The following is a 14975-nucleotide window of genomic DNA, read 5'->3' as shown; positions in this document are numbered from 1 at the left end:
GCGAGCCAAGGGGCGGAGGGTTAATGATTCACTCGCCTGCCCGCCCCTGCCCTGCAGACCCCTCCTCGGGGAGCAGAGTGAAATCCCCAGACCAGCGGCTGCTGGGCGGAGGGGGCAGCTTTTGCCGGCGCCGCTGCCGGGTCTGGGAATGTGCCGGAGCCTGCTAGGGTTGCCAGATGATTTAACAACAAATACCGAACACGCCCCCCCCCCCTCAAAAAAAAAAACGCTGGGGAAAAAATTCTGTTGAGGGAAAAAAAGGGGGAGACCAAAGTTGTTGAGAAAAAAAAAAAGCAGGCACTGTGCCTTTAAATGGCCCCGCATGCCCCAGCCCCCGCCAGACGCGGCAGGGGAAATTGTCCTCGCCGGGCGTCCGTACGAGAGAAACGGGAAATACCGGGCAGTTCACATGTTCAGTATTTTCTGGGTTTTTTACCGGACGTGGGACCCGAATAACGGACAGTCCGGGCAAAAACCGGACATCTGGCAACCTGCCGCTGGTGGCCTGGGGACTCGGCCTGGCTCGTAGGATCGGCGGGGGGGGGGGGGGGTCACCCGTCCTGGACGTGGTCACGTGATCTCGGGGGGTTCGCGTGCCTCCTCCCCGGGGGTCTCTGCGGCTCTGGCCTCGCTGTGCCCTCCCGCGCCGTGCTGTGCCGGGCAGAGCCGGGGTAGGCGCCCCGCGGCCCTGCCCTGCCTTCGCCCTCGCCCCGAGCCTCCCCTTTCTGGCAGGAAGCTGACGGAGGAGGAGCCGCGCGCCTCATCGCTGCCGTCCATCCCCAACCCCTTCCCCGAGCTCTGCAGCCCTTCCAAGTCGCCCGTCCTCAGCAGCCCCTCGGCCGGGCAGGGCCCGCAGCGGGAAAGCGGCTCCCACGTAAGTGCGCCAGCGCGGCGCCCGAGGCGGGGTGGGCACGGCCACTCCTGGGTGGGGGGGAGGCTTTGGCTACAGCGGTGGCTGGACACGGGGCGTCCCTGGGCCGGCGACCTGGGGTCTCTGCCTGGTTGCGGGAGGGGGCGGGTCCTAGTGGCTTGGGCAGTGGGGCTGGGCATCCAGACGCCTGGGTCCTCCTCCCCGTTCTGCCACTGACCCATGAGACTCCGGGCGCCTGGGTTCTGTGTCCCGCTCTGGGAGGAGCGTGCAGCCTAGTGGTTAGAGTGGGGGGGGGGGTCTGAGATTCAGGACACCTGGGTTCTGTGTCCCACTCTGGGAGGAGCGTGCAGCCTAGTGGTTAGAGTGGGGGGGGGGGGTCTGAGATTCAGGACACCTGGGTTCTGTGTCCCACTCTGGGAGGAGCATGGGGCCTAGTGGTTAGAGTGCGGGGCAAGGGACTGAGAATCATGGCTGGGGGGGGAGCGTGTGTGAACTGTCTTGGGGAGGCAAACCCCAGCTCCGCCCTTTTTGCCCAAGGCCCCGCCCCTTCTGCTACCCCCTGTCCCAGGTTAGCACTTCCGCATCATCTCAGCACTGGGCAGATATGTCACCTCCCCCCCCCAGCTCCACAACTCAGTCCCAGAGCAGCTGGGCAGCCCCAGCCCTTGCTGTCCCGGCTTTCCTAACTTTCCATGGGCCGGAGCATGGGCGGCGTCACGTCGGTCTTCCTGGGAAGGCAACACCTTCCCCTGCCTGCATGACCCACCGCCCACGCACTGACCTGCCGTTTGCCCCTGGGCGACTCATTCCCCCCAATACTGATGGTGCACATGCCCCCCAAACTCCTGAGCTGGGGCTGTCCTGCCCGAAACACTCCAGGGCGGCTGGGCAGGACGGGGCTTGACAAGGCCGACGGTTGGTTCCCATAGGGACGGTCGGCATGGAATCCTGGTGTGTTTCTGTGGCCCAGGCACTCGCCAGCTTGCAATTAAAGGTGGGCCCGTTTCCAGGCACCCTTGGAAACTTCCCAGCGCGTCCCACCTGACACCTCCTCGGGCAATCATGTTAACCCCTCGTGTGCCGAACGATGCCCCCCGAAAGCACCAAGCGCCCCCGGCAGCCGGGCGCAGCAGCGCACCCACCCCTGCTGGACACCAGAGAGGGCCGGGCGGCCCCACATGGGAGATAGGTCCCGAGAGGAGGTGGCAGCTGATTCTCTGCAGAGGGTTGATGAGCTAAAGCACCAGGGTGTCACGGAGCTCTGGATCGGGGGACCCTGCCCTCCAGGGGTCGATCCTGGGAGCGTGGCGGGGATGAACCCGGCGCGGCCTCTGCCCCGCAGGTGATAAAGGTCTTCAGCGAAGATGGCACGTGCCGCTCAATGGAGGTCACGGCAGGCGCCACGGCCCGCCACGTCTGCGAGATGCTGGTGCAGAAGACTCATGCCCTCCATGACGACAGCTGGTCCCTGGTGGAGCTTCATCAGCATCTGGGCCTGGGTGAGGAGGAGGCATGGACGCTCCAGGGGAGCCTCGCACGGCAGCTTGTGCCCTTGGCCACCAGGGCATGTATGCAAACAGAGGCTGGGGGGGGAGGAAGGAGACATGCATTGCCCAAATGCAAACACAGCCTGGTGGGGAGGGGGGGAAGGCTGGCTGCCAGGAAGAGCCAGGCTGAGCCAGTGTTGCAGGAGGGTTGGCAGGGTGCCTCCCTGACCCTGTGGCTTGCTCCCCCCAGAGCGGTGCCTGGAAGACCACGAGTCAGTAGTGGAGGTCCAGGCCACCTGGCCCATCGGAGGAGACAGCAGATTTGTCTTTCGGAAGAACTTTGCCAAGTACGAGCTATTCAAAAGCTCACCAGTAAGTACCTGCCGCCCTTCCTGCTGGGGGACCCAACCTAGTATGACCTGGGGGAGGACGGGGGAACTGGCCTTTCCCAGCGGGGGAGAGCCACGTGTGTCCCTGCATCTTTGTGAGCAAGACACGAGCAGTGAAGTTCTTCCGCTCCGCTCCGCTCTGCTCTGCGCTGATTGGGCCTCAGGTGGAGCATTGTGTCCAGTTCTGGGCACCGCATTTCAAGGAAGCTGGGGAGACATTGGAGAAGGACCAGAGAAGAGCAACACGCAAATGATGAAAGGTCTAGAAACCTAGGAGGGAAGGCTGAAAGAATTGGGCTGGATTAGTTTGGAAAAGAGAAGACTGAGAAGGGACATGACAGTAGCTTTCAAGTACCTACAAGTACAAGGAGGAGGGAGAAAAATTGTTCTCCTTGGCCTCTGAGGATAGGACAAGAAGCAATGGGCTTAAACTGCAGCAAGGGAGGTTTAGGTTGGACATTAGGAAAAAGTTCCTAACTGTCAGGGTGGTTAAACACTGGAATAAATTGCCTTGGGGAGACTGTGGAATCTCTATCACTGGTTAGACAGACACCTACTAGGCATGGTCTAGACCAATGTTTCTTCAACATTTTAAGACCGAGGAACACCAAACTATCATTTTTTTATGAGGAACCCCAAGGATTTTTTGTTGAGGAAAAAAAAAAGTCGGGGGGGAGAGGAGAAGGGTTGGGAGGAAATTATTGAGCAAAAAAAAAAAAAGTCGCCTGCCCCTTTAAGGGCAGCCATTTTGAATTCTGTCCTCCGCGGCACATCTCCGACGGCCTCATGGCACACTGGTGTGCCGCGGAACACGGTTTAAGAAACACTGGTCTAGACAGCGCATGGTCCTGCTGTGAGGGGCAGGGGACTGGACTTGATGACCTCTTGAGGCCCCTTCCCGTTCTAGGATTCTAGGATCTCCTGTGCTGGGGATGACCAAGAACCCCCCCATTCCCAGAACTGCCCAGTTGGGGATGATCTTTGAACATACTAAAGCAGCTAGACTAGACATCCACGCCCTTGGTGCAGGAGATTCGTGGCAGCGGATGCGTGGCAGCTGCCCAATGTGCCGGGAGCTCATCCACTCGTGAACTCACTGGTCCGGATCCCTGGGGAACCCATCTGCCACCCGGCCAGGCACTGGGCACTGCTAGGGTGCAAAGCCTTTCCAGGGCAGAGCACCCCGCTAACCATTGTCTCTCTCCATAATCCCAGCAGTCCCTGTTCCCCGAGGTCATGGTCTCCAGCTGCTTGGATGCCAACAAGGGCATGTCCCATTCGGAGCTCATCCAGGTATGTGCTGCTCCACTCCCCTCCCGGCGCCCTGTCCTGACTCTAGGCCATGTGGGTTGCAGCAGGAAGCCGGCTCTAAGCGTCACCCACAAGCAGCTTCCCCCGAATCACAGGCCCCGCGGGAGGCTGTGGAGGGGCGGGGGCGAAGGCGCCGGGGATGAACCCACCGTGCAGCGTAAGAGCTGGAGTGTCTGGGCGCCTCTCACTGTGGGGCCCGTTCAGTTCCATTCTCTTCTCGCGCTCACCCCCGGCCCGACCACTCCTCTCCTGCAGAACTTCCTCAATTCCGGCAGCTGCCCGGAGATCCAGGGCTTCCTGCACCTGAAGGAAGTGGGGCGCAAGGTCTGGAAGAGGTTTTACTTCTCCCTCCGGCGCTCAGGGCTTTACTACTCCACGAAGGGCACATCCAAGGTGAGGCTGATCTGACCCTTTCCTTCCTCCGGGGCTGGAGGTGAGCTTCCCGCCACCACTAGGGGGCACCACGGAAGGGGCGGGGCTGAAGACATCCTATGGCCGAGGGTTTCCTATAGACGTGGCTAGTTCTTAGTTACTCGAGGTGGAGTGGTCCTAACCTTGAACCCTGGATAGTAAGCTCAAAACGTGGGTTGGACGTTACTTAGACTAAAGTAATAGCTCCTTTGGCTGGTAGCAGTAGTAGGCTTTTCTCCTGGCTGAGTGCCCTGTTGGTGCTACATAGACATACGCATGTGCAGGGCCCAAATTCATGGCTATACAAAATACGTCACGCACCGTGAAATCTGGCCTTGAGTGGGCTTTTACCCTGTACGATACAGATTCCAGGAGGAAGACCAGTATTTTTTAAATTGGGGGTCCTGACCCAAAGGGGAGTTGTGGGGGATCACAAGGTGATTTGGGGAGGGCCACGGTTTGGGCAGCTGGAGAGCCGTGGTTGGAACGCTGGCTGGGTGCCCCGCGCTGAAGGCAGCACCCGCCAGCAGCAGCGCAGAAGGAAAGGTAGCAACACCATGCCCATGTCGCTCTTCCTGCTGTGCTGCTGCCTTCCGAGCTGGGTGGCGGCTGCTGACTAATGGTCTCTCTACACTGCCACCCTAGTTCGAACTAGGGTGGCTAACGTAGGCATTCGAACTTGCAAATGAAGCCCGGGATTTAAATATCCCGGGCTTCATTTGCATGTTCCCGAGCGGGCGCCATTTTTAAATGCCCATAGTTCGAACGGCCTGCCCGTGGCTACACGCAGCACAGACTAGGTAGTTCGAATTAAAGCTCCTAATTGGAACTACCATTACCCCTCCTGCAAGGAATACTGGGATAGGTTCCCTAGGGAGGTGACGGAATCTCCCACCTAGAGGTGTTTAAGTCCTGGCCTGACAGAGCCCTGGCTGGGATGATTGAATTGGGGTTGGTCCTGCTTTGGGCAGGGGGCTGGACTCCTGAGGTCTCTGAGATTCTCTGATCCTCGGATTCCTCTCCCAGGACCCACGGCACCTTCAGTATTTCGCTGACCTCAACGAGTCCAACGTCTACTTCCTCACCCACGGCAAAAAGCACTACGGCACGCCCACCGACTTCAGCTTCTGCATCAAGGTGAGGGTGGCCAGGGCGTTCCAAGGGGGCGTGGCTGCCACCTGGATGGCACCCTCGCGGCCTCCGCTGCCAGTGAAGCCACCCCTGCCCAAACAGGGGGCCCGATCCATCCCTGCTGTAATCCCAGCAGACATCCGGAGGGTTCCACCAGGATGCAAAGCCCTTTGGTGCAAAGCCTTTTGGGGTGGAAGGGGCGGTAGGAACCCCAGCAGCGCAGGGCACGTAGCGAAAGGGAGGCTGGGAGTCCGAGCTCCTGGAGTTGAGTGGATGAGCAGAGGGGCCTGCGGGACGGGACTCCAGGGCTCTGTTCCCAGCAATCAGAGATCGAGGTGTAATGGGAGGGGAGGGCTGGCTTTATCCCAGCTCTGGGAGGGAAGTGAGTCCTAGTGGTGAGAGCCAGGAGCCAGGGATGAGAACTCCTGGGTTCTTTTCCCAGCTCCCCCAGAGACTCCTTGGGCCAGGCCCGTGCCTCGTTTTCCCCTCCCTGCCATAGGGTGATCGGCGCTGGCGGGTGGGGAGGGCGGGCGCGGGAGCCCGCCCCTGTTCTTATCGCCCTGGCTTTGCTCCGCAGCCCTACAAGGCGCGCAGCGGCACGAAGGGCCTCAAGCTGTTCTGCAGCGAGGACGAGCCGAGCCGCACCTGCTGGATGGCCGCCTTCCGCCTCTTCAAGGTACCAGCCCCTGCCCCCTGCTGCCCTCCCGCGGGCAGGCGAGAGCCCACAGCGACCCCTGCTGGCCCGCTCTCAGGGAGCCAGTGGGAAGTTCACACCCTGCCGCAGCCTCCCCTGGACAGCCAGGAGCAGGAGGGAGGCCCGAACTGAGCACTGAGCCCTCGCTCCCTGAGTCAGGGCACGAGGAAGAAGAGCCGGTGCCCAGCCCCTGCCCTCTCAAAAGGGCTAGCCCCAGATGGGAAGGGCGCACGCCCCCAGCCAGCCCCCTTCACCTGCCTGTGGCTTAGCAAGGCGGCCTGCAGGACAGCCCGGGGAGCGGCTGCAGCCGAGCACCCCAACCGGCTGGCTTCTTGCATGGACGCCGCACCGGGGCGCAGCCGCTTCCTTTCCCCTCTGGTCTCCAGAGCAGCGCAGAGGCCAGAAAGGCGCCTGCGTCGCGTCCGTGGAGGACCGAGGAGCAACAGCCGGGACTGGCCTCCGTGAAAGAGGCCGAGTGGCCGCGCTCGGCTGGGCGGTGCTCCGCCGCTAACACCAGCTGTTCCCTTCGCAGTACGGCGTGCAGCTGTACCGGAACTACCAGCAGTCCCAGTCCAGACGCAGCCAGCCGTCCTGGATCGGCACCACGCCCCTGGTGAGCGCCGCACCCGGGAACCCTCCTCGGCAGCGTCTCCGGGGGACGCCTCCCTCCCCCCCGCCACGGGCCGTGGGTTCCAAATTGCAGTGCGCTGCGGTGGCCCCGTCCCCACCGTCCTCCTTCGTCCTTCCCCCGTGAAACACGCTGATGGTCCTGTATCTCGACCCCTCCAGGTCTCCTGTGGGCGCATCAGGAGAGCCTGTTTCCTCCTTCCGCCACTAGGGGCTTGATGATTGCGGGCAGCGTAGGGCGCTGGTGGAAGAATGGGGATTTCCCTTGGAAAGAGGGGGCGGTGCATCATGGGAGGCCCTGGCCAGGGTGCATCCTGGGAGGTGTAGTCCAGCTGGGGAGCTGGGCCCATAGAGAAGCATGGCAGCAGGGGCCAACTGAACTGCAGCTCCCATGAGGCACGGTGGCAGGCTTTCCAAATCAAGCCTTTCCGGGCGCGGGGGAGTTTGTTTTTCAGAAATGGTCATGTTTTGCAAAAAAAAAAAAATTGCTTCATCAAAACCCCAATTTCCCACTGAAAAACCAGTTTAGGTGGGAGGAAATTTGCAACTGGCCCGTCGCTGGGGCTCCCCCACCCACCTCTCCCGGGGCAGGCGTGCGGTGCCAGCCAGGCGTGGTGCAGTTCTGAAAGTTCGTGAACACAGAACGAAAGGGGAGCTGGCCCCAGACAGCGCCCTCCGGAGGAGGAGCCAGTCAGTGCTGGGTGCCGAGGGGAGGGCAAGGAGACTGGTGCCTGGATCTGACCCGTTGGGTCCGTCTGGGGGTGACGTATCAGGTTCTGTCTGCGTGGCTCTCCTGACCGCACCTCCAGAGGGTGAACTCTCCGGTGGGCACCAGTTGGCCCCTTAGCTGCGCCCCCAAAGCAGACATGGATCTGAGATCCCGGCGGGGGAAGGAGCCTGGGATTATGGGTTCGAATCCCACGCCCCCCTCCTCCACCACCCTGGGAGCAGCTGAGCAGCCACCACCAGCTTCTGGCAGGGGGCGGGCGGGCGGCTTGCTCTGGGGCTGTGCTCGGCGGTGTTAACCCATGTTAGCCGTGGACCAAACGATCTAGTTTTAAACAGCAAATCGCCCCCTCCTAGCAGAGCTGTCAGAAGGGCTCGGCTCTCACAGCAGGGGCGTAGCATGTTGGAAAATGTGACCCCCCCGGCCTGGCCTCAAGCAGTCACTGGAGCACATCCGTCCACAGTGACGTGCCCTACGGGACCTCTGCAGAAGGGGCAGAGGCAGAAGCCGGTTGGTACCTAGTGAGGTAGCTGGCCAGGAAATGGTTCTTTGCAAACACCCAGGGATCCACGGGCAGTGGCAGGATGCGATCCTGCCCATAAAGCAGCTCTGATTTCTAAGCCCCGTTCGGGCTAGGAAGAGGCCCTGCTTATGCCCAGAACGTCTATGTCCCAGCACCGAGAGGCGCTCAGCTCCCTTGCTGAGAGGACTCAGAGCTGGCCTAATGGGACCGCTCAAAGCTGCTTGCAGGGCATTGAATTCTCTGTCCCATGGCGTCTTCCAGTGCAGGGCCCCCCCTTCCAGGGGTTATAGTGGACCACAAGTTAAATATGAGTCAGCAGTGTGATGCTGTTGCAAAGAAAGCCAACATGATTCTGGGGTGTATTAACAGGTGTGTTGTGAGCAAGACACGAGAAATCCCTCTTCCGCTCTACTCTGCGCTGGTTAGGCCTCAATTGGAGTGTTGTGTCCAGTTCTGGGCACCGCATTTCAAGAAAGAGGTGGAAAAATTGGAGAGGGTCCAGAGAAGAGCAAGGAGAATGATGAATGGTCTAGAGAACATGAGCTATGAGGGAAGGCTGAAGGAATTGGGTTTGTTTAGTTTAGAAAAGAGAAGACCGAGAGGGGACATGACAGCAGTTTTCAGGTATCTAAAAGGGTGTTATGAGGAGGGAGCAAACTTGTTCATCTTGGCCTCTGAGGATAGAACAAGAAGCAAGGGGCTTAAACTGCAGCAAGGGAGGTTTAGGTTGGACATTAGGAAAAAGTTCCTAACTGTTAGGGTGATGAAACACTGGAATAAATTGCCTAGGGAGGTTGTGGAATCCCCATCTCTGGAGATACGTAAGAGCAGGTTAGATAAATGTCCATCAGGGACGGTCTAGACAGTATTTGGTCCTGCCATGAGGGAGGGGACTAGACTCGATGACCTCTCGAGGTCCCTTCCAGTCCTAGTATTCTATGATTCTATGATTCTTCCCCATCCCTGTGGCTCCGGTGTCTCTTCTCAGCTCTTGCTTCCTCCCCCAGAGGAGCATGTCTGACAACACCTTGGTGGCCATGGATTTCTCGGGCTGCACGGGCCGCGTGATCGAGAACCCCAACGAGGCGCTGACGGTGGCCCTGGAGGAAGCTTATTCGTGGCGGGTGAGTCGGGGCTTCCATGCAGGGCGGGACGTCAGAGGCCAGGCGGGGAAGTGGGCTGTGGCCGGAGGCGGCCTTGCGGCCATGTCTCGTCATCACGCCGCCCGAGCAGCTGCCGGTGGCCGGCTTATCGGCACAGGGCGCGGCACCGGTTTCGCTTCAACTGGCTGGCGGAGGCAGTGCGGTGGGAGCCAAGATGACCCGGGCGGTTTTAGAGAGACGAGGCGGGGGAGGTGACGTCTTTCACTGGACCAACCTCTGCGGCTGAAAGAGACGAGCTCCTGAGATCCACAGAACTCTTCCTCTAGCCTGGGAGAGGTGCGGTCCCCTCAGCTCAGCTCCATCCGCTGCCAGTAGGATGCAGCGTCCTTGTGCCATACTGAAATGAGGCTCCTACAGTCGCCCTCGCATCGTGGGTTCCCCCTGCTGCGGCCGGGCTCTTGCCCTGTCTGGGTCTGTCCCAGGCCGTTCACCAGGGTGCTGATTTCTGCTTGGGTTTCCCATGAAAGTAGCATCGCGCCAAGTCCTAATGACAACACTGCCCGGTAACGCCCTGCTCCTTCCTTCCCATGCTGCAGAAGAAGACGAGTCACCGGTACAGTCTGCCAACGCCTGGCCAGGGCTCCCTGCTCAGCACAAGTGAGTGGCGATCCCGCTGCCCTGTTCCCGTTGGCTGAGGGGTGGGTGAGGAGCGGCCCTTCCTAACGGGATTCAGGGCTTGATCAATGGGGAGCCAGAACCGGACGCTGACGGGACACAATGAGCCCAGTTCCTCTGAACCTGGTGTCCGTGCCAAGTGAGCGTGAAACACGAGGGGTGGGTGGTATCTTACACACTCCCTGTGCTAGTGCAGAGGCACAAAGTGGAAGGCAACTGAGATGGGGGCTTGTTCTAAAAGTGAATGTTGAAGGGAACGGCCTTATAGCGAAGGTGTTCAATAAAGACTCATGTTCAGTCCATGGCTCTGCCACAGTCTCCGTGAGTGACCTTGGGCAAGTCACTTGATTGTCTGTGCCTCAGTTTCCCCTCCTCCCTTTTGTCTGTCTAAAGCATGGAAGCCCTCTGGGCAGGGACTGTCTCACTCTGTGTCTATGCAGCATCCATCACAAAAGGGCCCTGATCTCAGCTGGGGCCAGTGCGACGTTAATTTATTATTTGTGGTGCGGTAGCACCTAGAAATCGCAGTCACAGACCAGACTCCTTTGGTAGTAGGTGCTGTGCAGAGAAAGAGCAAAGAGACAGTCCCTGCTGCAAAGAGTGTGCCTTTTTTTCTCCTTTTTCCTTTCTCCAATACCCCTTCAGTTTTGCAAACCCCAATTGACCAACTTTCTCTGTGAAAGAGCTGGTAAGAGTCAGATCGAAAAAGCTTCTCTTCCTCCGTTTTCTCTTCTCAGCCATCCATCGAACACAGCCATGGTTCCACGGGCGGATCTCGAGGGAAGACACACAGCGATTGATAATCCAGCAGGGATTAGTGGATGGGTATGGACAGACTTCAAACACTGATCATGTGGCTTCTATTAACTCAGAGTAGGCATTAACTTGAGGGACTCCCTGCTGCAGGATGCCAGAGAGGCCAAGTGTTTAGTGAGGTTCCAGAGATGTGTATGCCCGGCGATTTAATCTCCAGGCTCACAATATTTTCCTTAAAGTGTTTCCTTAAAGGCATTTTCCTTAAAGTCCCAGCTCCTGGAGACATGTGACATGAGAATCTCACCTTTATTTTTTAAACAAATAACTTTAAAACCCTCATTTAAAACTATCTAATTATTTTAAAGATAAATCTCATGCTTTTTGTGGCCCGACTCATGATTTTGAATAATTAGAGTTGGCAGGGCTGCTTTTGTGGATAAGCTGAGCACCAGCAGCGATTCTAGAGAGGACAAAATGAGAAAGGAAATTGATCTTCATGCTTTAGGGCACCCATCAGTTTTGGGGTGAGGAGGGAATGTACCCTCCTTAGCACAGGGCTGTGCAGCTAGGCAGGATTTTCTGCCTTATAGTTGTCTCGCACGGCCACTGTGTGGGACAAGCTGGTTGCCAGCCCTCCCTGCAGAAGGTTAACTCACCCCTGGGGCATGGCATGGATTTCCGTGGCATTCCACAGGTGACTGAAAAGCTCAGCAGCTGCTCTGGGCTGTCCCCCAGGTGGGCAGCGGAGGCTGGGTGGGCAGCGGCCGCACGTTGGTAACAGCTCCCTTTTCTAGGGTGTTCTTGGTGCGGGAAAGCCAGCGGAACCCCAAGGGGTATGTCCTGTCCTTGTGCCACCAACAGAAAGTCAAGCACTATCTCATCCTGCCGGTAAGTGCTCCTCTCCAGCCTCAGCTGCCACAGACGGTGCCTTCCCCGCGGTGCGGGTGGGCATGCTTTACTCACTCAAGCAGCAAACCCATGGGGGAGGCGAGTCAGAGATAGGAAGGGTGTCAAAGGAGCTCCCAGCTCCTCCAGTCCTGGCTTCTCCCAGCAGGAGGCGCTGTGGGGAGCAGGGCAGGGACACGCCCAACCTCTCCCTTCGCGAGTCCCTAAAGACAACACAACTTTGGGGAGGCTCCCATTCTCTCCGGTGCCACCTCCGGCCAGGAGAGGTCACTTCAGCGTTGGCGCAATAAGTCCGTGGCCTGCTGCGCAAGCAGGGGCCAGGAGAGCTGAGCGCGCCCCGGTTTCTCTGCAGAGCGAGGAGGAGGGGCAGCTTTACTTCACCATGGACGACGGCCAGACGCGCTTTGCCGATCTCATCCAGCTGGTGGAGTTTCACCAAATCAACCGGGGCATCCTGCCCTGCAAGCTGAGACATTACTGCACGTGCGTGGCCTTGTGACAGGCTCCCGACGGGCCACGGCCCAGGCACAGCGGGAGCAGGACCAGCCTCAGCTCCAACCTCCGCCCTGCGCCCCACATGGGCCAGGGCAGTGGCGGCCGCGGGACACGGACTTGGCTTGTGCTCCACCCTTGGCGGGGGCGTCCATTGTCGCTCAGCCCCGTCATGTGAGCACCGGCCGGGTGAGAGCCTGGGGTGGCCCCCCGGTCCCCAAGGAGACTGAAGGATCGAAAATCACCGTTCCAAAGGGAGCCCTCGCCCCTCGGCTTCCAAGAGCTCGTGGCTTCACGTATCCTTCCACTCCTGTCTCTCCCTTCCCCATCGCCCTGTATCCTTCCACTCCTGTCTCTCCCTTCCCCATCGCCCTGTATCCTTCCGCTCCCGTCTCTCCCTTCCCCATCGCCCTGTATCCTTCCGCTCCCGTCTCTCCCTTCCCCATCGCCCTGTATCCTTCCGCTCCCGTCTCTCCCTTCCCCATCGCCCTGTATCCTTCCGCTCCCGTCTCTCCCTTCCCCATCGCCCTGTATCCTTCCGCTTCTGTCTCTCCCTTCCCCATCGCCCTGTATCCTTCCGCTCCCGTCTCTCCCTTCCCCATCGCCCTGTATCCTTCCGCTTCTGTCTCTCCCTTCCCCATCGCCCTGTATCCTTCCGCTCCCGTCTCTCCCTTCCCCATCGCCCTGTATCCTTCCGCTTCTGTCTCTCCCTTCCCCATCGCCCTGTATCCTTCCGCTCCCGTCTCTCCCTTCCCCATCGCCCTGTATCCTTCCGCTTCTGTCTCTCCTTGCCACTCTGCCCCGTATCCTTCCACTCCCTCTCACCTTGCCACTCTGCCCCGTATCCTTCCGCTCCCTCTCACCTTGCCCCTCCATCCCGTATCCTTCCACTCCCATCTGTGCCTACCCCCCCACCTCGTCTCTTTCTGCTCCTGTCTCTTCCTTCCCCATCGCCCCATATCCTTCTGCTCCCATGTCTCCCTGCCCCATATCTTTCTGGTCCAGAACCTCCCATTCTTGTATTCCCCCTCCCACCTGTGTCCCTGTGCCCCCGGCTCTACCCCAGCCCACTCTATCTGTTTTGATCCTAGAGTTTCTCCTCCCTCCCCAGCCACGACTCCGTGTTATTGGTCGTATTCCATGCACCCTTGGGAAGCCGAGGCGGGAGCTGCCTGCTCCTCCTCCCCTTTCGGGCACTGAAGGATGGTCCCACGTGGCGTGTCCCAGCACTTCTGCCCCACCGAGACCTGGATGCTGTGTCCTGCACCCTCCTCCCCAGACTCCTACCCCTTTTGGCAGGGTCTGGTGCTCCTCCTCCAAGGGGACGATCTCCCCACTTGTGCACTTTCTCCCCTGGGTCAGGACCTCTCTGGACAGGGACCGCTCGGAGCCGGGACACGGGGCCGGCTGCGTCGCCTTTCTCTCCAGGCTTCCGCTTCCTTCCGTCAAACCTGCACCCGAACGGCTGCGTCTAACCTGCGCCCTCCTGGGGCTCCCAGTCCAGGCCCCCCTGTGTGCTCTCCGTAGCAGCAGCCTGCCTCAGGGCAGCCCCCGTTCCTGGGGCAGATCGGTGGCCGTGGGCCTTCCATAGCTAGTGCAGGTCCCCTCCCTGCCCCACTTGCTCCCTGGGTGGGAATGGCCACAACTCCCTGGGCTCCCTGGCAGCACTCGGAGCTGATGGGTGAAGTCGGGTGCTGGACACGGAGCTGTGCCTTGCCAGCTGGGGTTAGCCAGGCGTTATCAGGCCACAGGCCTCAATATTGACACTAGATAATATTCAGCCTCCTGTGGGCCAGCTGGACTCCCCGGTCAATTCCCTGGGGCCATGGGCAGCCGCTGGGCGCATTCGGGCTGAGCCAAAGGCCGGGGAAACCTGGCGGTGCGGGGACTCCAGGCTCAGGCTTCCAGCCGGGCCATGTTGAGATGCTGGGGCTGGCCCCACGCCCGGCTTCGGACGTGGCTGGGGGAGAAGAGGGGCTTTGGGGGCAGGCGTGAAGGTGGGGAGCAGAGAAACGGGAGAGTTGCACTGGGCCTTTGTCTGCCCAAAGGGGCGTCCGCTCCCCGGAACACAGGCTGCCAGGACTCGGGGAGGGGGCCGTGCACAGGTCTGGAAAGTCGGGGAGGGGGGAGCAGGTTTCTGTCCTTCCCAACCCACCTCTGTGTGCTCCACCCTGCTGCCAGCACTGAGCCCCGCACCCCTGAGAGCCCCAAAGCCAGGGCTGCTGCTAGCACCAAAGACCCCTAAGAGGGGAGACAGATGCGACCCACTCAGTGCGGTGCCGTGTCCTGTTCGTGGCAGCTGCTCCATGGGCAACCCCCACACCTGCGGGGTGTGGTGCGGCATCCCATGGTGCGACACTGAGAGACTCCAGTGTCGGAGAGCCCGCGGGCTTTTTGGCGCATACACTACGCTCCAGAGATCCCGGGTTCGATTCTGCCGGTCGGCGCTACACCCGGCTCGAGCCGGCTGTCGCCCGGACGCATCGTGGTGGGCGGTTCAGTAGCCCCGCGGGCCTTAATATCACCGGGTTCACCTCCTGCTGCGGCTAACCCAGCCGGGGACAGGGGCTCACCTGCGCTAGAAGGACCCTGGGCTTCCCCAAGAAGGCAGACCCGTCTGTATTGTATATACCCGAGAGGCCAGTCGAACTGTGATGTGTTTTATACAAGCGGTAAGAAATGTTATTTTTTCATAGCCTTGCTTTTATTTTGTACAAAAAAAAAAAAAGAGGAACATCCCCCGAGTGAGCCCTGTCGGAAGGCAGATTTCTCTCTATTTATAGCGACGGCCGAATCTTCTCGCTACAAATAAAGCTCGTTTCTTTCACACCTGGCTCCGTGGCTTTCCTTGGCGGGGGAAGGGCGGCCCGGG

At 59.9% G+C, this 14975-nt stretch overlaps 1 protein-coding gene across 7 annotated transcripts in view; it reads left to right on the top strand.

Moving 5' to 3' along the window:
* Nucleotides 1-14930, top strand: part of GRB7 (growth factor receptor bound protein 7) — a 48416-nt gene extending 33486 nt beyond the window's left edge. For 6 of the 7 annotated variants that reach the window (XM_075911587.1, XM_075911584.1, XM_075911588.1 and 3 more), the window contains 13 exons: nt 733-874; nt 2214-2370; nt 2609-2730; nt 3963-4040; nt 4314-4451; nt 5496-5606; nt 6178-6276; nt 6827-6907; nt 9179-9295; nt 9871-9931; nt 10687-10774; nt 11500-11593; nt 11964-14930. In XM_075911587.1, the coding sequence (XP_075767702.1) occupies nt 733-874; nt 2214-2370; nt 2609-2730; nt 3963-4040; nt 4314-4451; nt 5496-5606; nt 6178-6276; nt 6827-6907; nt 9179-9295; nt 9871-9931; nt 10687-10774; nt 11500-11593; nt 11964-12110 (1435 nt within the window). In that variant the 3' untranslated portion in view covers nt 12111-14930. The remainder of the gene's footprint in view (nt 1-732; nt 875-2213; nt 2371-2608; nt 2731-3962; nt 4041-4313; nt 4452-5495; nt 5607-6177; nt 6277-6826; nt 6908-9178; nt 9296-9870; nt 9932-10686; nt 10775-11499; nt 11594-11963) is intronic. The other variant, XM_075911583.1, reaches the window with a different exon arrangement.
* Nucleotides 14931-14975: the final 45 nt, after the last annotated feature.

This window comes from Pelodiscus sinensis, chromosome 29 (assembly GCF_049634645.1).
Source record: "Pelodiscus sinensis isolate JC-2024 chromosome 29, ASM4963464v1, whole genome shotgun sequence".
In the NCBI taxonomy this organism is placed as follows: Eukaryota; Metazoa; Chordata; order Testudines; family Trionychidae; genus Pelodiscus; species Pelodiscus sinensis.
The sequence above is the reverse complement of the archived record's forward strand: the minus strand, read 5'-3'. Positions and strand labels throughout refer to the sequence as shown.